Source organism: Dasypus novemcinctus, chromosome 3 (assembly GCF_030445035.2).
Source record: "Dasypus novemcinctus isolate mDasNov1 chromosome 3, mDasNov1.1.hap2, whole genome shotgun sequence".
NCBI classification, from domain to species: domain Eukaryota; kingdom Metazoa; phylum Chordata; class Mammalia; order Cingulata; family Dasypodidae; genus Dasypus; species Dasypus novemcinctus.
Genome location: NC_080675.1, coordinates 18860581 through 18881606, shown reverse-complemented (window position 1 = coordinate 18881606; position 21026 = coordinate 18860581). Strand labels below are relative to the sequence as shown.

Below are 21026 nucleotides of genomic sequence, written 5' to 3'. Positions count from 1 at the left end.
AGATCTTGTTCACTCTATTGTCAGGAGTTTGAAAAGAGGAATAAAATAAGGTTAATAAGCTAAATCTACCACACTGCTGACAATATCCTTGCCTAGATTATTATTGGGTGACCCAGCTAGATAGCAAAGAAATGTCCCCTTACTTCTGAAAATGCTCAAATTATGTTTAACTTAAAATATCTTTACATTACTTACTTTTTCCAATGCATGCATACTGAACAATGGGCCATCATGTGCTTTAACTGTTTTTACAAGAAAGACATCTCTCCAAATACACACATCTCCTGTGGCTGTTCCAGAGAAGGCCATCTCTTCAGTCCATCCATACACTGCACACATCATTGTGTCATTTTTCCCCAGTGTGCCTATGTAGCCTTTTCTTCCAATCAACCCTCCTCCTGGTTTCATAAAAATATTACAGAAGTACCACTTTCAAAATTTATAAAATTATACAGTAGGATTTCTTTTCTGTGTGTTTTTTTTTAAACATTTAACAATGGAGAGTTAAAAAGAAACATGCTGGTCTCTCAGTCAGTGATTTGGGCAACACCTTGCCTGGTGAGCAGCCATGCATGCCTGTGGCTGCTTTCAGGCCACAGCTCAGTGGATAAACAAAAAATGGACTAAGTCAGTTTTAATCAGTATTTAGACCATTTTTTTCCCTTCGTATAATTAACTTTACTTTTAAAAGTTTTAGATTACAGAAAAGTTACACTGAAAAGTACTTAGCACTTTTTTATTATATATATATTCTTTATTAGAGAATTTGTAAACTTACAAAACAGTAGTGCATAATGTGCAGAATTCCCATACAACACCCCTCCACCAACACCTTACATTATTGTGCAACATTTTTACAGATTATGAGAGAATATCCTCAGACTATTACCACGCACTATGGTCTATAGAATACATTTGGTGTGAATGGCCCATATTTTTCATACCCCCCTATTATAACACAGTTCTATATTTCACATATGATGCAAGAATGTTACAATATTGCTGTTAACTATAGTACATAAGTTACGTTAATTGTATTTTTCCCATACATACGCATATTCTTATAACCTTGTAATAGCAATATACATTTGTTCTTGTTCACAGAAGACCAGTCTTATATTTGTACTATTAACCATAATCCTTACTCACCTCTGGGTGCACTATGTTGTTCAGTTCCTAGATAATCTTTCAAATAAAATTCTTTCAAATAAAATTTACATCCCTAGACTACTCCTTTCAGTTATAATCCTATTTATAAACTAGCTGCATAAGTTATATTCTCTATAATGTGTTACCATCAACTATATGGCCACATTTTTACAGTCAAGCTAATTAAAAGTTCTACATACATTAAGTATCAGTATGCCTTCTCAGCACTTGTCCTATATCCTAGCAACCTATAGAACAGGTTTTAACTCTGTGTTTATTTTTCATATTTAGTTAATATTAGTGAGACTATACAATATTTACCCTTTTGTGTCTGGTTTATTTCACTCAGCATAATGTCTTCAAGGTTTATCTATGCTATCATATGTGTCCCAATTCCATTTCTTCTTATAGCAGCATAGTATTCCACTGTATGTATTAATATATGTATTAATATTTTGTTTATCAATTCATCAGTTGATGGACACTTGGTTTGTTTCTATCTTTTGGCAACTGTGAATAATGCTGCTATGAATACTGGTGTGCAAATGTCTGTTCACCTCCCTGTTTTCAGTTCTTCTGGATATATTCCTAGCAGAGGGATTGCTAGATCATATGGCAGCTCTGTATTTAGCTTCCTGAGGAAGTGCCAAACTGTCTTCCACAGAGGGTGCACCATTTTACATTCCCACCAACAGTGAAGGAGTGTTCCTATTTCTCCACATCCTCTCCACCACTCATTGTTTTCTGATTTTTTAATAACGGCCAATTTATGAGGTGTGAGATAATATCTCCTTATAGTTTTGATTTGCATTTCCCTAATAGCTAATGATACTGAACATTTCTTCATGTGTTTTTTCACCATTTGTATTTCCTCTTTGTAGAAATGTCTATTTAAGTCTTTTGCCTATTTTTAAATTGGACTGTATGCTCTTTTATTGTTGAATTGTATGATCTCTTTATATAGCATGGAAATAAGAAACCCTTATCAGATATGTGGTTTCTAAATATTTTTTCCCATTGAGTTCGGGGGGGGGGGGGCGCTTTTCATCTTCTTGACAAAGTCCTTTGAACCACAAAAGTGTTTAAGTTTGAAGAGTTCCCATTTTTTTCTTTTGTTACTTATGCTTTTGACATAAGGTTTAAAAAACCTATATTGTGTTCTTGTTTTCATTCATCTTGAAATTTTTTATTTCTCCCCCAATTTTTTTATCCATTGATTACTTAAGAGCATGTTCTTTAATTTCAATATATTTGTGAATTTTCAGCCTGCTTTAATTTCAGCTTTATTCCATTATGATCAAAATTATACTTAGTATAATTTTGATTATTTTTAAAAATATTTTTATTTTTCTTCCTCTCCCTCCCCCGCCCTGCTGCTTTTTTGCTGTGTCCATTTGCTGTGTGATCTTCTGTATCTATTTCCGTCTTCTCTTCTTGTCTTTCTCCTCTAGGATTCACCAGGATTTGATCCTGGGGACCTCTGATGTGGAGGAAGGTTCTCTGTCAATTGTGCCACCTCAGTTCTTGGTCTCTGCTGCGCTTCACCTTGACCCTCCCTTTGTCTCTCTTTTGTTGCATCATCATCTTGCTGCTTGACTCACTTGCATGGGCACTAGTTCACTGCACGAGCACTTGGCTTGCTGTGTGGGCACTCAGCTCACTGTGTGGGCACTCAGCTCACCATGCGGGCACTGGCTCACCAAGCAGGCTCTGGCTTACAAAGGAACTCACGCGGGCACCTGACTCACTGCGCACTTGCACAGACACTTAGTTCACCATGTGGGCACTTGGCTTGCCATGCAGGCACTTGTGTGGGCACTCGGCTCACCATGTGGACGCTTGGCTTGCTACACGGGCACTCACATGGGCACTCGACTTGCCACTTGGGCACTTGGCTCACTGTGCAGGCACTCAGCATGCTATGGAAGCATGCTTTCTCTTCTTCTTTTTCACCAGGAGGCTGCAGGGATCAAACCCGGGTCCTCCCATATGGTAGGTGGAGGCCTTAACACTTGAGCTACATCCGCTTTCCTAATTTTGATCATTTTAAATCTATTGAGAGATATGGTGTAGGGGCATTTTCAGGATTTGGAGTTGTCCTAGGTGGTGTTGCAGGGACAGATGCTGGACATTGTGTGTCCTGTCATGGCCCACTGGCTGGACTGGTGGAGAGTGTGGACTACAACGTGGACCACTGTCCATGTGCTGCAGCGGTTCTCCAGAATGTATTCACCGGGTGCAGTGGATATGCCACAATGATGGAAGAGTTTGCTGATGTGGGAGGGGTGGCATGGGTGGGGTGAGGGGTATATGGGGACCTCATATTTTTTGAATGTAACATTTAAAAGAAAATAAAGAAGAAAAAGAAAAAAATAAAAAATAAAAATAAATTTATTGAGATCTATTTTGTGACCCAACATATGATCTATCCAGGAGAAAGATCCATAAGCACTTGAGAAGAATGTATATTCTACTATTTTGGGGTACAGTGGTCTGTATATGTCTGTTAGGTTTAGTTCATTTATCATATTATTCAAGTACTCTATTTATCCTCTGTCCCTATGTTCTATCCAATAAGAAGAGTGGTGTATTGAAGTGCTGAACCATTTTGTAGAGACATCTATTTCTCCCTTCAGTTTTGCCAGTATTTCTCTCATGTAATTTGGGGCTACTTGGTTAGGTGCATATACATTTATGAGCATTAGTTCTTCCTGGTGAATTGTCCCTTTTATTAATAATGTCCTTCCTTGTCACTAACAACAGCTTTGCTTTTAAAGTCTATTTCATTCAATATAAGTATAGCAACTCTAGCTTTTTTTGGTTACTGTATGTATGGAGTATCTTTTTCCAGGCTTTAATTTTCAAACTCTTTGTATCCTTGGGTATAAGGTGAGTCTTGTAAACAACATATAAATGGCACATATTTTCCTATTCATTCCACTAGACTGTGTTTTTTGATTGGGAAGTTTAATCCATTAAAATTCAATGTTATTATTGTAAAGGCGGTTCCTACATCACCCATTTTACCCTTTGGGTTTTATGTGTCATATCTTCTTTTCACCACTCTATTTTTACACTTTTTCTTACTTTTACTGGTATATTCTTCATTTCTAGACTCTCTTCCAAGTCTTTCTCTCCTGTCTTTTCAGGTTGTAGCACTCCCTTTAGTATTTCCTGCAAAGTTGGTCTCTTGGTTACAAACTTTCCCAGTTTCTATTATCTGTGAATATTCTAGACTCACTTTCATTTCTTAAAAATATTTTTTTTAATTTCTAAAAAGATACTTAGATTACACAAAATGTTACACACAAAAAAATAAGGGGTTCCCATATACCCTACTCCCCACACCTCCCACCCTTACCCACATGAAAAACTTCTTTCATTAGTGTGGTATATTCACTGTAATTGATGAACATATTTGGAGCACTGCCAGTAAGCATGGATTATAGTTTACATTGTAGGTTACATTTCCTCCCATTCAATTTTGTAGGTTATGGCAGGATATATAATAGCCTGTATCTGTCATTGCAATGACATTCAGAACAATTCCAAGTCCCCCAAAAATCCCCATATTACACCTCTTTTTCCTCTCCCTGCCTTCAGCATTTCCAGTGGCCACTGTTTCTACATCAATGATATAATTTCTTTTATTGCTAGAATCACAATAAGCAGAATATCAGTAAGTCCATTCTAGTCCATATTTTATTCCCCAATCCTGAGGCTTCTGAGATGGTGATGCCCACTACACTTCTAATTTTTTTTTCTCTCCCCCTCACCCCGACCTCCCAGTTGTCTGCTCTGTGTCCATTCGCTATGTGTTCTTCTGTGGCTGCTTCTATCCTCATCTGCGGCACTGGGAATCTGTGTTCCTTTTTTTGCATCATCTTGTTGTGTCAGCTCTCCGTGTGTGCGGCGCCACTCTTGGGCAGGCTGCACTTTCTTTCATGCTGGGTGGTTCTCCTTATGGGGCGCACTCCTTGTGCATGGGGCTCCCCTATGCGGGGAAAAACCTGCATGGCACGGCACTCCTTGCGTGCATCAGCACTGTGCATGGGCCAGCTCCACATGGGACAAGGAAGCCTGGGATTTGAACCGCAGACCTCCCATGTGGTAGGCAGATGCCCTATCCATTGGGCCAAGTCTGCTTCCCAACACCTCTAACTGATAGGAGGCTTCAATCCCATACAGCTGATGGATGGGATTCTCTTGCTTGCAGTTGTAGAATCTCTCAGTTCCTTGGTATGGTGGTTGTCCATCCTCACCTCCTTGTTAGTTGTCCTGGGTGAGTCCAATGAACTGGAGAGTAGGTGTTGCAACTCCACAGAGGCTCGGGGTCCAGCTGGCACATGGACACCACAAAGATTTAAGTCTCTTGGACGTACACCTACCAACTCTAGCACCAACTATAGGTTCAAATAGAAGGCACAGAAAAGGCATGTGTAGAGCAGTCACAACTGAGTCCAACTCTGTCACACTGGGGAGCACAAACTCCAAAGTAGGGTCCACTGGCAAGGCATCAGACTCCAGAGCTATCAGCCATGACTGTATGACCGGGGTGTCTCCAAAATCCTTAGGAGCCCCACTATTTGGGGTAGTATATACTTGACAGTCTATAAGATCCTGCTGAGACATGCATAAGTGTTATCCCTGGGATGACGTTCCAACTCACCTTGTTTTTTTAAAAAAAGATGTATTATTTATCTCCCCCTCCCCCCCAGTTGTCTGCTGTGTCCATTTGCTGTGTGTTCTTCTGTGTCCACTTCTATTCTCATCAGTGGCACCAGGAATCTGTGTCTCTTTTTGTTGCATCATCTTGCTGCGTCAGCTCTCCATGTGTGTGGCACCACTCCTAGGCAGCCTGCACTTTTTTTGCACTGGGCGGCTCTCCTTGTGGGGAACAATCCTTATGCGTGGGACTTCCCTATGGGGGGGACATTCCTGCGTGGCACAGCACTCCTTGCATGCATCAGCACTGTGCATGGGCCAGCTTATCACATGGGCCAGGAGGCCCTGGGTTTGGACCCTGGACCTCCCATGTGGTAGGCAGATGCTGTATCTGTTGGGCCAAATCCGCTTCCCCCAACTCACTCTGAAGTCTCTTAGCCATATAAACTCATTTGTCTTTACTTTTCTTTGCTTTTATTCAATGTCTTTTTACAGTTGTATGGCTAGTTGGTGCTTGATAGTAATCCCTTGGTGCCAGAGAGGCTCATTGCTGGGAGTCATGCCTCATACTGGGGAGAAGGTAATGCATTTATATGCTGAGTTTTCACCCTCATTTTTGAAAGACAATCTTGCTGGATATAAGAGTTTTGGCTGGCAGTTTTTCTCTTTCAGTACCTTCGCCTTAAATATATCATACCATTGCCTTCTTGCCTCCTTGATTTCTAATTAGAAATCAGCACTTAATCTTATCGGGCACTGTATTAGTCAGCCAGAAATCTGCTGGTTTTTATAAAGGGTATTTATTTGGGGTAGAAGCTTAGTTACCAGGCCATAAAGTATAATTTACTTCCCTTACCAGTCTGTTGCCCCATGTTGGAGCAAGATGGCTTCCTCTTCCTCTTAAGGTTCCATGGTCCCAGCTTCCTCCAGTATCAGCTATAGGCTGGAATAAATCTCCTCTCTCTTCCAGTGCTCGTTTCTCTCCAGGCTCAGGTGCTGTTATCTCTACAAGGTCAGCCGTAGACTATCAGGCTCTCTAGGCTTTGTCTCTCTCCCTGGGTCTTGACTCTCTCGGGGTTCAGCTCCTCTCCTCTCTTCACAAGGTCAGCTGTAAACTCTCAAGGTCAGCTGTAAATGTGTCTCTCTTCTCAGAGTCTCTGCCGTGTCTAATCAAGCTTTCTCTCTTTCCTCATATACCGCTTCTCTGTGTGTTTACTTCCTGCGCTCCAGGATCAAAACTCCCACCTCCTCTCTCTGTGGTGCACTTTCTCTGTGAGTCCCTGCCCAACAAGGGGGTGAGGACTCAATGTCATACTGCCGTTGAACAATTGAAGCCTTAATCATTATTTAACCAAGTAAAAGTCAAACCTCTGAATCCAATATAATCTAATATGCCCAGAGGAACAAGCCAGTTTATAAACATAATCTAACATCTATTTTTGGAATTCATAAATAATATTAAACTGCTACAGGCATCCTTTGATGCATCACTTTTCACTTGCTCTTCTCAGGAATCTCTGTATTTGGTATTTGGCATTTTGATTAGTATGTGTCTCAGAGTAGGTCAATTTGGATTTTTTCATATGGGAGTAGACTGTGCTTCCTGGACACAGATATTTATGTCCTTTAGTAGGGTTGGGAAATTTTCTATCATTATTTCTTCTAATACTCCTTCTGTCCCCTTTCCCTTCTGTTCTCCTTCTGGAACACCCATGACACATATGTTTACAACTCTCTTGCCACCATTTACTTCCCTGAAACTATGTTCAATTTTTCCCATTCTTTTCTGTATCGATTCTTCTTCATGTTCACTTTCAGAAGTCATGTCTTCAACCCCACTGATCCTTTCTCTGCCTCTTCAAATCTTCTGTTATATCCCTCCAGTGTATTTTTCATTTCATTTATTGTGTTTTTCATTCCCATAAGATCTGCTATTTTTCTATGTATGCTTTCAAATTCTTCTTTGTTCTCACCCAGTGTCTTCTTAATATCCTTAATCTCTTTAGCAATCTCATTAAATTTATTAAGATTTCTCTGAACACCTATGATTGTCTCAAATCCTTTATGTCATCTGGAGGCTTAGCTTATGCTTTGACTGGGCCATAACTTCCTGTTTCTTGATGTGGATTGTAATTTTTTTGTTGGTGTTTTGGTATCTGGTTTACTATATATATTCTAGGTGCAGTTTCTTTAGTCTAAGGCTTTCTATATGATTGGCTTTGTTTTACAGTCTCTTTTTGATACTTGGTTCAACTTAATTTGGAAATTTATAGAGGCTTTTATTTAGCCAATCTGAATTTTTTCTGCTCTTTTTCATCTGTTTTCTTGCCCTTTCTCCCTTGTTGGTTGTGGAATAGGACCCAAGGATGTAGTTGGTACTGTAGGCTGTGGAGGCTGAAGCTGCCCATGTTGCCCCAGGAACTGAGGAAGCTTCTCCCACCTTTCTCCCAGTAGGGATGGAGCCACAGCCGTGTGTGGTAATCCAATCCATGCAGGATAAGAGTGCTTGCTGTTGCCCAGAAAAGATGGATGAAGCTTCACACCCTTCCTCCACTGCCTGGAGTGGGGAAGGAGCTAGAGGTGTGGGCAGCAAACTAAGCTCTGCAAGTCAAAACTGATCGTAGTTGCCCAGGTAGACTGACAAAGCACTGGCCTCCCAAATTCTCCATCAGGAGGCACTGCTTTGCCTCCTGTCCTATCAGGGGTGAGAATGGAGCCACAGGTGTCCAACATCCAGTCTGTGCAGGCTGAAAGCACCTACAGTTGCCCAGAGAGCCTGGGGAAACACCATCCCCTTCTATCCTATCAGGGCACGTATGAAGCCACGGTGTCTTAACTATCCAGTGTGGGAGGCTGCAAAATACTATAGTTGCCCAAAGAGGCTGGTGCAGGTCCCCAGCTTCCTTCCTGCCAGAGGTCAGACTGGAGGCTAGGCTATGGCTGCAATCTGTCCTGGGTGGAAAGAATCTGGTCCCTACCATCACTGATTTTCAGTCATCCCCACTTCCTCTCATGTTAGGGAGTTAAAATGAAGGCTACTGGTCTCTTTCTAACTTATGTTCAAACTTTAGCTGTTCTTAAGATTAGACTATAGTCAGCCAAATTTACTAATCAGTAGATGAAGCCAGTGCCATACTGTCTTTTCCTCCCGTCCCCCTCCCCCCGTTTCTGGGAAATGGAGCCTCCAACTCCAGCCAGGGAATAGCTCTGAGGCAGTTTACACTATCAGTGGGGGATGGGAACCAGCCTCTGTGGTGTGGCGTGTGCTACTCATAAATCTTCACTGCAGATGAGCAGTCTCCTTCTTCTGTTCTTTCAAGGATTTTGCAGGATGTTCTTTTGGTCTCCTGGGCCCCTGAAACAGAAGCTTTAGATAGCTCTGGGTGATTATTAACTGTATTACAGGACGAGCTGACTCTTGGAGTGCCTTACTCTGCTGCCATCTTGCCCCTCTTCCTACTTAGAACTCTTGTTAATGCTTTTCTAAATTTTCATTATGACATTTAAAAAGATATATATATATATATAAATACAATGAACACCTGTATATCCAATACCAACCTCAAAAATATTACCAAAACAACTGAAAAATCATGTTAATTCCCTCTCCCTTCTTCACCTCCTATCAAGAATGTGATATTGAATATTCTCCTGCATTTCTTTAGACTTTTACTACTTATTTATGAATTTTTAAGTTACATGTTGTTTTAGTTTCCTAAAGGGCTGCTGATGCAAAATACCAGTAATGTGTTGGCTTTGATAAAGGATATATTTTTTTTAAGATTTATTTATTTATTCCCCTTCTCTCCCCCCCGCCGGTTGTCTGTTCTGTGTCTATTTGCTGCGTCTTCTTTGTCCGCTTCTGTTGTTGTCAGCGGCATGGGAATCTGTGTTTCTTTTTCATTGCATCATCTGGTTGTGTCAGCTCTCCATGTGTGTGGCACCATTCCTGGGCAGGCTGCACTTTCTTTCACACTGGGCGCAATCCTTGCGCGTGGGACTCCCCTACGCGGAGACACCCCTGCGTGGCAGGGCACTCCTTGCACGCATCAGCACTGTGCATGGGCCAGCTCCACATGGGTCAAGGAGGCCCGGGCTTTGAACCGCGGACCTCCTATGTGGTAGACAGACATCCTAATCACTGGGCCAAGTCCGCTGCCAATAAAGGGTATTTATTTGGGGTAAAAGCTTACAGTTCCAAGGCTGTGAAAAGTCCAATTCAAAGCACCATAAGAAGTGCTTTTTCACCCAAGTCAGCTGCCACATATTGAAACAAGATGGTAAATAATCTCTGCCAAAGCTTTCTGCCTTCTCTACAGATTGTAACATCTCCTTTTGAGCTGCTCTGTGGGCCCAGATTCTTGGGGATTAGTGCTTAAGAAATCCTGTAGCCCTCTCTCTCCTGTCTCTTTCCAGGCCTCTTAAATCAGTCTCAGCTGTTCTGCTCAGCTGTAAGGTTTCAGGCAAATGGCTCATTCCTGGGGCCTCACTGTTTGAGACTCTCCTTTCTGTCACATGGCAGGATCAAAAATGGCAGAGTTCTCTCTTCTTATGTCTGTCTGCATAAGTGTTGTCCATTTAGATCTGACTCAGTAAGGGGGGACATACACACTGAATCACACCTCACTGATGCAGTCCAACTAAAAGCGCTACAACGATCTTATTAAGTAATCTAATCAAAGGTTCCTCAACTGAATTTAGTACAATCAAAGGGTGTCACACCCAGAGGAAGAGACTTCTTTACAAACATAATCTTTTTCTTTTTGGGATTAATAAAAAAATATCAATCGACCTAATGTCATATTATTTTTCATGTTTTGAAATTCCCTATAAGCAGCATCCTGTATGTATTCTTTTGCAACTTGATTTATTCTGAACAATATGTTATGGAGATTAATACATGTTGATTTGTACCTTTAGAAAACTCATTTTCGTAACTATATAGCATTCCACTATATAAACATACAATAGTTTATACATTTTCATATTAGTGGGGATGTAAGTTGCTTCCAAGTTTTTGCTATTGAAAACAAGGCTGCTATAAATATTCATGTTATAGTCTCTTCTATGTAAGTGCAAGAGTTTCTCTAAGAATGCCTAGGAGAGGTCATAGGGTATATGTAAAAGGAAAAGCATATAGATAGGAAAGGTATCAACTTTTGCCAAATTGTTCCCCAAAGCTGACAGACCAACTTACACTCCTAGTAGCGGTGAAAAAAAATTCCTGTTGTTTCCCATCATCAGCAACCCTTGGTATTGTTAGACTGGAGAATGGGAAACACCAACTGAATTTTATTGGTTTTAATTTGCATTTCTGTGATTATTCATCAACATGATCACCTCTTCATATTTTTATTGTCCATTCACTGCCTCAATATCTTTTGCCCCTTCCTTCCTTCGAGACGTATATATGCCAGGCACTATAAATTGTTCAAGGGACTGGCAATAGAGCTATGAACAAAAGAGGTAACAAAATTCCCTGATTTCATGGAGCCTCATGGTGAGGGACAGCCAATAAATATGACAAATAAGTAAAATGTACAGTAGGTTAGAAGATGATAGGTGTTTTGGAGAATATATATGCATAAAAAGGAGACAGGAAGTGGGGGCCCATTTTAAACAGGATGTTTAAGGAAGGCCTCATTGAGAAAGTGGTATCTAAATGAAGACCTGGGGAAGTGGACTTGGCCCAATGGACAGGGCATCTGCCTACCACATGGGAGGTCCGTGGTTCAAACCCCAGGCCTCCTTGACCCGTGTGGAGCTGGCCCATGTGCAGTGCTGATGCGCGCAAGGAGTGCCATGAAACGCAGGGGTGTCCCCCACGTAGGGGAGCCCCACATGCAAGGAGTGTGCCCCATAAGGAGAGCCGCCCAGTGCGAAAGAAAGTGCAGCCTGCCCAAGAATGGCGCTGCACACACAGAGAGCTGACACAGCAAGATGACGTAATGAAAAGAAACACAGATTCCCAGTGCCACTGATAAGGACAGAAATGGTCACAGAAGAACACACAGTGAATGGACACAGAGAGCAGACAACTGGGGCAGGGGGAAGGGGAGAAAAATAATAAATAAAAAATAAATCTTTAAAAAAAAAAAAAATAAAGACCTGAAGGAGGTAGTAAAAACAAGTCATGCAAAAAGCATGTTCCAGGCAGAGGGAATGTCAAGTGCAAAGGTCCCAATGCAGAAACAAGACTGGAATCAAAGAACAACTAGGGAGCCCAATATGGAGTAGCAAAAAAGTAAGGGAGACAGTAATGGGAGATGGAGTCAGATAGGGTAAAGGCAGCAATAGAGGCCATTGTAGGAATTTAACTTGTACTCTAAATGAGAGGGAAAACATTTGAACAGCAGATGGACAAGATCTGGTATGTAATTTATTACAGTTTCATCTGACTTCTGAGTTAAGAAGAGATTGAAGAACAGGGCAAAGATGGAAATAGACTATCCCAGTCATCAGAGCATATGGTAAAAGTGGTATGACGAGAGTGATAGCAGGGAAGATGAAGAAAGTGATCATATTCTGTATTAGTCAGCCAAAGGGGTGCTGATGCAAAGTACGAGAATTCTGCTGGATTTTCTTTTTTTAAAGATTTATTTTATTTATTTATTTCTCTCCCCTCCACCTCCCAACCCCAGTTGTCTGTTCCCTGTGTCTATTCGCTGCGTCTTCTTTGTCCGCTTCTGTTGTCAGCGGCACAGGAATCTGTGCTTCTTTTTGTTGCGTCATCTTGTTGTGTCAGCTCTCCGTGTGTGCGGCGCCATTCCTGGGCAGGCTGCACTTTCATTTGCGCTGGGCGGCTCTCCTTACAGGGTGCACTCCTTGTGCGTGGGGCTCCCCTATGCGGGGGACACCCCTGCATGGCAGGGCACTCCTTGCGTGCATCAGCACTGTGTGGGGGCCAGCTCCACATGGGTTAAGGAGGCCCAGGGTTTGAACCGCAGACCTCCCATGTGGTAGACAGATGCCCTAACCACTGGGCCAAGTCTGCTGGATTTTATAAAGGGTATTTCTTTGGGGTAGAAGCTTACAGTCACAAGGCCCTAAAGAGTTCAATTCAAGGTACTATAAGAAGTACTTTCTAACTCAAAGTCATTTGCCACATGTTGAAGCAAGATTATGGACAATGTCTGCGAGGGTTCAGCCTTCCTTTTTCCTTCTAAGGGCTATCTGGGTCCAGCTTCTTCTAATCTCAACTATAGGCTGGCATAATGCTCATCTCTCTTCCTGGGGCTTGTTTCTTTCCAAGCTCAACTGTTCCTTTCTCTTCACAAGGTCAGCTATAGACTATCAGGCTCATTTTTTTCCTGGGGCCTCTGCTGTGTCTAATGAGCTATCTTTCTCCCTCTGTGTTCTTCTCTGTGTGTCTACTTCTGTGTGAGAGTCTGTTTTATCACCCCACCAAGGGGGCTGGGACTCAACGCTGAGTTGCACTCTAATGACATGGTTGAATCAAAGCCCTAATCTTAACATAACTTAATCAGATATCTCAGCTCAATCTAGTACAATCAAAGGGTATCAAGCCCAGAGGAACAGACCAATTTACAAACATAATCAATATCTCTTTTTGGAATAAATAAATAACATCAAACTGCCACAGATTCTGAAGATTTTCTTTTCTTAATAGAGCAATCAGTCATTAATGATCTTGCATGAGCAGTTTAGATGAGTGGTGAGGCAAAAAACTCAATTAAACTTCTCTCAAGAAAAAGGAGAAGATAAATTACAAATAGAAAGTGTAAACTCTTTGGAAGTATTTTAGTATACAGGGAAGGAAAGAAAAGATTAACAACTAGAGGGTAGGGGTGAAATAAGGTTTTTGTTTTGTTTATTTAAGTTAAAGAAATAACAAGGTTTGTTTCTTTGCTAAGGGGAAGATTTGGTAAGAGGGAAAACTGATACAGGAGAGAAAGGAAAGAAGAGTTGGAGTGATGTCCCTGAACAGGTGAGAGAAGAAGGGATCTACTACAGGCACAAATGGAAGGACTGGCCTTCATTAGAGCAGGGATTTTTCTACTAGAATAGGGTCAGTAAATTACAGGTCCAATGCCAAATCCTGTCACCATCTGTTTTCGTCAGTGCCCGCTAGAGCAGGTTAGCATTGTGAGCTGTAAAAACTAAGCCCATTTCTCCCCACACTCCCAGAGACTGTCTCCCCAGATGATGGCAGCAACTCGCAGGTATCCAGCGTTGGTCATCACCTACAAATTAGGGACTCTGCTAAAGGCAACTGTGAGGCACCAAGCAGTGGAATCTCAGTTCAGGAGTTGCCTCACCTCTGCCCCAAGTTGAGGTCACGATCTCCAGGAGGAGAGAAGGACAACTGGGATAGGTGTCACTGGTGCAGAGAGTGAAGCTGACCATGTTGTCCTCACCCCTACCCCCAAATGAGCAGGCCCCTTCTCCTCAGCAGGTCGCTCTTGGAAAGAATGTCTCCAGCTGACAGCAGCTGGGCACAAATGGGGTAAGGCAATGCAGGCATCTTTTTTGTTCTGTAAGCACCTATATAGTATCTTCGATTTTGTCGCTTAGACTGGAAGGCCTAAAATATTTATACTCTGGCCATTTACAGAAAAAGTTTGCCACCCTGGTTTAGATAAGTGATAGATGGTTTTTCTGATGTACATAGTATAAAATGTTCCTATTATACAAGGTAATTTTATCAATGCATTCAAAATTTTCAGTGGCTCCTCCCCACAACCCACATGGATTAAATTCAAGTTTCTAGGTGAAAGGACTAATAATGCATAAGTGGTTACAAATGCCAGGTACTATGCTCTGAGAACTTAACAAGCATTATCTCACTTAATCTGTACCACAATTTTATGTGGTATTATTGCCATTTTACAATGGAGGAACCAGACTCAGATTAAGTAGCTTGACCAAACTAAAAAAGTAATGGCATCTTCATCTTGCATATAAGACCCATTAAATAGTTAACTGCAACTAAATACAGTGATCTGGAATCAATTTCATATTAATTTCAATTATATCTCTAAATAGAGCTTATAATGAATCATATATTGTATTCAACATATACTTTTAAAGATATTTTTAGGGAAGCGGACTTGGCCCAGTGGTTGGGGCATCCATTTACCACACGGGAGGTCCGCAGTTCAAACCCTGGGCCTCCTTGACCCGTGTGCAGCTGGCCCATGCACAGTGCTGATGTGCGCAGGGAGTGCTGTGCCACGCAGGGGTGTCCCTCGTGTAGGGGAGCCCCATGCGCAAGGAGTACACCCTGTGGGGAGAGCCGCCCAGCAGGAGGGGGAGTGCAGCCTGCCCAGGAATGGCGCCGCCCACACTTCCTGTGCTGCTGACGACAACAGAAGTGGACAAAGAAACAAGACGCAGCGGGCAGACACAGAGAACAGACAACCGGGGGACGGGGGTGGGGGTGGGGGTGGGGGGAGGGGATTAAATAAATAATCTTTAAAAAAAAGAAGATATTTTTAGAAATTAGGCTCTTGGAAGAATTTAGGTACTCTTAAAAACTGGAGAATGGGTAACATTTCTCCAAGTCAACCATGCTCAGGTTCACTCTACCAAGAAGAGGAGTGTTTCAGGGAAACCTTCAGGGTCCTTCCTACCCTTGTATTCTCATTTTCCTTATTCCAGAGGAGGGTGAGTGACTCATCTGATTACCAAAGCCTGACAATCAGAGGGTCATACCTACTTAATAGTGAAAAGTGTTATTATACTTCAAGACCAAGACTAAGACTAAGTCAGGTACTCATGTGATTTCTTAGGTCCCACCCTGACCTACTGTATCAGAAACTCTAGAAATTGGGCCAAGCAACCTGTGTGTTATAACAAGCTTTCCATGTTATTGTGACATATATTGAAGTTTTGAAAACACTACTCTGGATTAAGATGTGGTCATCTCCATAGTTCTGTTGATTTCTACCTTGGTTGTGTGGATGACTTAGGCCTGTAGTTCTATTACATGTAACTGTGTGGGTGAATAGACTTGGGGTCTCTCTCTCCCATCTCTGACATGCCTGAACATGGAATTCTCAAAGCCTAGATATGTGAAAGAAGAGATAAAACTTTGTTTTAGCCTGGGGCCTAAGTCATCTTCTTCAACTTAATTTACCTAAAGTCATGCAATTGCAAGATTAGACAGTACTTTTTCAGATTAATAAAATGGGTATTTATTTCCCACGTGGATTTTGAACTCTGTGGATCAGAACTCCAAAAGTGAGGAAAATGGAAATGTATATTAAAATCTTAACATTGGGAAGTGGATTTGGCTCAATGGATACAGCGTCCGCCTACCACATGGGAGGTCCAGGGTTCAAACCTAGGGCCTCCTGACCCGTGTGATGAGCTGGCCCACGCGCAGTGCTGATGCACGCAAGGAGTGCCATGCCATACAGAGGTGTCCCCCACATAGGGGTGCCCTTCGCACAAGGAGTGCGCCCCACAAGGAGAGCCGCCCATCGCGAAAAAAGTGCAGCCTTCCCAGGAGTGGGGGCCACACACATGGAGAGCTGACACAGCAAGATGACACAACAAAAAGAGACACAGATTCCCGGTGCCACTGACAAGAAGACAAGCGGACACAGAAGAACACACAGAATAACACAGAAAGTAGACAACTGGGGAGGGGGAGGAGGAGAAATAAATTTTTTAAAAAATCTTAAAAAAAAAATCTTAACATTTATTCTTTTATGGTTTAATTTCGGATCTACTATATATCTAATCAAACTTAAGTGTGGAAAAGCTAATTAATTGTATATCTTTACATTTTAAGGCTACTTATTTTGTTTAAATCTCTTATTTCAAACAAACTTTTTTTTCCAAGACAGTAGTAAGCATTACTAATTCTGTAATGCTTACAAAATACCATTAGAGATACCCAAAGGAAAAGTCTATTTAAATATCCAAAGAAAAAGTCTATTTAAATGAAATTACCAATATGTAACAATACTTCTTTTCTCTTTGTAAATGTAAAATTATGATCTGAGTTTATGACAAAGTGTTCAATCTCAAGTCTGAAAATAAATGTGTCCTATGTAGATTAAAACTTAAAACTTACTTAAACTTGAGAAATATCGTCACTAAGTATATTTCTTTCTAATAATTGTTTCACTTCTTCCTATATTTTTACATTTTGTCAGAAAGGATTAAATTTAGAGACTTTAATGTCACATTGCTGGAATTTATTAAGTATACTATTCCTTTTAAAAAATTTAAATTGTTACCTTCTTTCATAGTTATTTTACAGTTACAAATGACTGAAATAACATCACAGTCCTTGCAGTACTATTTTATAGCATACAGAGAATTTCTGCAAAATTTTTCATTTTTAGTTTAGACTACAAAACATGTCTTTACCAGAAGGAAAGAGTCTGGACTGTCATTTGATTAATTTCATATTTTAAACCCTTTTGCAAATATGAATACTACATAAATGCAATTGATAAGTGACAACACAAACCTTACATTTATTTAAATTGCAACAAGATAATAGTGAATCACTTTTCAAAAAAATAAACAATTTATTTGGATAATTTTAGATTTTCAGGAAAAATATAAAGATGGTACAAAGTGTTCCTGTATACCTCTCACCTATTTTCTCTTAATGTTAATGTCTTATACTACCATGGAATCTTTGCCAAAACTAAGAAACCAACACTGATACATTACTATTAACTGAACTTCAGAATTTACCAGTTTTTCCAGTAGTGTCCTATTTCTGTTCCAGGATCTAATCCAGGATAGCACATTGCACTTAGGTAAATAATTTTTAAAAGTAATTTAAAAATTTCAAAGGAATAAAAAAGAAGCACTGCCTTACCTGCTCTCCGCCAAAATTTCATGTGTTTAATTCCAGCTGTAATTAATTTATCGGGCACGTAGGGGTTCATCTTTACAACAAAAATCTTATCTTTACTTCCTCTGAAATAAACACCAAAATGTTTTAACTCCGAAAATATATCTCTTCCATAATAATTTTTGCCTAGTCCATACCCTATCTTGATTACTACATTACTGAATATATTTAGAACTTGTTTCTCAGATTTGGGCTGTGTATAGTCATGCATTTATATATTCATTCTTTTGTCATTATTTTAATATTTTAACTCTGCTCAATGTAACATCAACTGGTAAACCTCAAAATACAGAAACAATGCAAAGTAAATTTCTTTTGGATGGCACCTATATTACTTACTGCTGTACACAGAAAATGCTATTTGTGGGCATGAATGAGTTTAAGAAATTTTAAAAATAATACTTCATTGTAACTTAGTGTACCAAATACAAAGTTCCTCTTAAACTGCCTTTTATTTAAGCATTACCTATACACCTGTAAAAACGTTTATCTATGTTTTTAAAAATGCTTTAACTTTTCACTTTAAGAACTGGAGGTAAAAAAGAATTTGATATTCTTGATATTTCCTTCTTCAAAGCAGGTGTTAATATCATTTTTATTACAGATATAATACATGCTCATTGTAGAAAATTTAGAAAATGGAGAAAAATGTAATGGAGAAAATTAAAATGACCTTATACTTCTTTGTGATATATGTATGTGGGTGTGTTTTCAGTTATTTATATAATGAGCATTTTATTATGCTTTCCATTGTCTATATCATACCACAGAATTCATTCTCCCTGTAAATCGAGATTTTAGATAACAGTTATTTCCAATGCCATACTATAATTACATTAAAAAGTAAGTTCACTAGGAAAACCTACAAAAGAATACAGAAATCATTTATCCTTTTTATCATGATTATACTATTTAATTGACAGTAATAAGGCCGGTAACAATAAAAAAATTTTACATGTCTTCTGGATTTCAAAATGGTTCTAATTAAAAACAAATTTAAAGTACAAAATAATTTCAGGCATTTCCATTTGCCTATGTGATATCAAGGTTTTTCCCTACCTTGCTACTGAAAGTTTTTCTCCTTTCTTCCAGTCCCACAGCACAATAGTGTGGCTATCATCTATTCCAACTGAAGCCAAACGTTTCCCATCTGCTGTGAAAATTAATCAGAGAGATATTAACATTAGAAGATAAAAAACATTCAGCACATATTCTAAAACCAGAGCACTATATTTTAATTTTTATAAAATAATGTTAAATGTTAATGATACTTACAACTATAACAAGAACCAGAATTTATAGGGAGAATGGAGAATAGTTTCTCAAATCATCTAAAATTACTTGCTGACACATTTTCTCTGATCTCATTTACCTTATTTATCTACCAGGTTGGGGCGGGAGATAAGAAAAATGGAAAAAGGAGATTTTAAAAAATGAGGAAGAAGGGAAAAATAAAGAAATAAGGACAAGGAAGAAAAGATTTGCTTCAATTAAATTCATCATAAGAACTCTAATGTGACAACTCAGTGATTATGGAAAGTTAATCAAATAGAAAAAATATGTTACAGCTACATATCACCACTAATATGAATGCTTTAAGTGAAGCTCAATTATTTCAGTTGTTACTATTCCCAAGCAATGAGTAATGAATACATTAAACAAATGATTGAGCCAAGTTAAGTCATGCTGACAGACATGCATGTATTTATAGGTTGTAAAGGTTCGTATACAATAAAATGTTTTCTACACTGCCAAACTCTTTTGCAAACCTCAATTAGTTCTTTATTGCTACTAGTTACTTTTTTTTGCTGACTTCCTGAGTTTGACATCCTTTTTTCTTGTTTACACGGTTTTTAGCAGAATCCTTGAATGTATGTAAATATATATATACACGTATCTATTTTTTTATCCCCTCCTGAAAAAAAAAAACTCCTACTCTGTATAATTTACTATTACTTCAGTGAGATCAGCAGAAAGCACTAATTTTCTGTTTCTTAGTAAAAAATTCTCTATTAATAGTATTTCCCCCTCTTCCCAATCCACATTCTAGCTTTCATTGTAGGTCTATCTGCAGCAAAGAGGTAACACAACCTAAAATGATTTTTTATAAAATAGCGTGAAATTGTCACTTCATAGAAATGTTATAAACACATATTTCAGTTTGAGCCTCTCTCTTTCTTAGCCTTTTTACCCTAAACATTATAAAAAGTTTACTCTGTGGCTGTAAAACATTAATTGAGTTTAGGGTTTGCTCAAAGTGGGAGATATACACCACCAGTAATTAAAGGAATTTTCATTGTTATGAATACAAAGTTTTTATTTTAATAGAAATGTCTATTTTGCCACTAAAAATTATAACAAGTTAACCAGACAACCCACACTTAAATAGTAGTGACTGCTTAGGCCACTAATATGCACATTTAATAAAAATTGTGAAAGTCTTAGCAAAATGACAAGTTCAGGCAACGTGATTTAGATTAAAATGCTACGCATTGCCTCTGTATTTTGATCATTTGTTATTTAGAAAACAGCCTTACCTGAGAAATCAACAGCACAGACACCATATTGATGGTAGCCCTTTAATACCGATAATGGTTTAAGGGTCTCTGTATCCCATATGTGAATTGATGGATCCCTACCTACCTAAAATATAAAGAATTATAAAAGTCATTTTATCCAATTAATATCCAAAAATTTATTTTCAAATCTACTAAACAAAGAAAAAAAAAAGATTTTACAGCTTGTGTCTTGTTTGCTATAGACATTTATCAAATAAAAAATACAAGGCAGAGTGTAATGTGACTGTCATTTTTCCTTATGTTTGTTCAAAAGCTAATGAACTTTCTACATATACCTCTTCTGTCACTTTTACTGAACCTGTGGTTGACACTGGGGTTGGTGTATACATAGGAGACTTACAATCTCTGGACTGGCGATGTGCTAGCTGGGCTCTGAGCATCAGCAGAGTTGCAGCTCCTACTTCTACAGGACCTACAACTCCAAGCAGGAGAATCACATCCATCAACCATGTGGGATCTAAGCCCTGTCTCGATATAGAGGTTGAGTGGACATCACAATCCCAGGGTCCACAGGATGGAGGAATAAAATATGGATTAGAGTGAATTTACTGGTATTTCACTGTATAACTATTGTGACTAATAGTGGAAGAAACTGTAGCACTGATGTGGAGAAAGTGGCCACAATAGTTGCTGAGGGGAGGGAGAGGAAAGAAGAGATGAGATGTGGGGGCATTTTCAGGACTTGGAGTTGTCCTAAATGATACTCCAGGGACAGATGCTGGACATTATATATCCTGCCATAACCCACTGAATGTACTGGGGGAGAGCATAAACTACAATGCAAACTATAA

At 39.6% G+C, this 21026-nt stretch overlaps 1 protein-coding gene across 3 annotated transcripts in view; it reads right to left on the bottom strand.

Moving 5' to 3' along the window:
- EML5 (EMAP like 5) overlaps window positions 1–21026 on the bottom strand; it is a 196511-nt gene that overhangs the window by 81686 nt on the left and 93799 nt on the right. For 2 of the 3 annotated variants that reach the window (XM_058292607.2, XM_071213731.1), the window contains exons 15-18: window positions 20194–20299; window positions 18716–18809; window positions 17621–17721; window positions 196–398 (exon numbers count right to left, since the gene is read on the bottom strand). In XM_058292607.2, coding sequence (XP_058148590.1) covers window positions 196–398; window positions 17621–17721; window positions 18716–18809; window positions 20194–20299 — 504 coding nt within the window. The remainder of the gene's footprint in view (window positions 1–195; window positions 399–17620; window positions 17722–18715; window positions 18810–20193; window positions 20300–21026) is intronic. The other variant, XM_071213730.1, reaches the window with a different exon arrangement.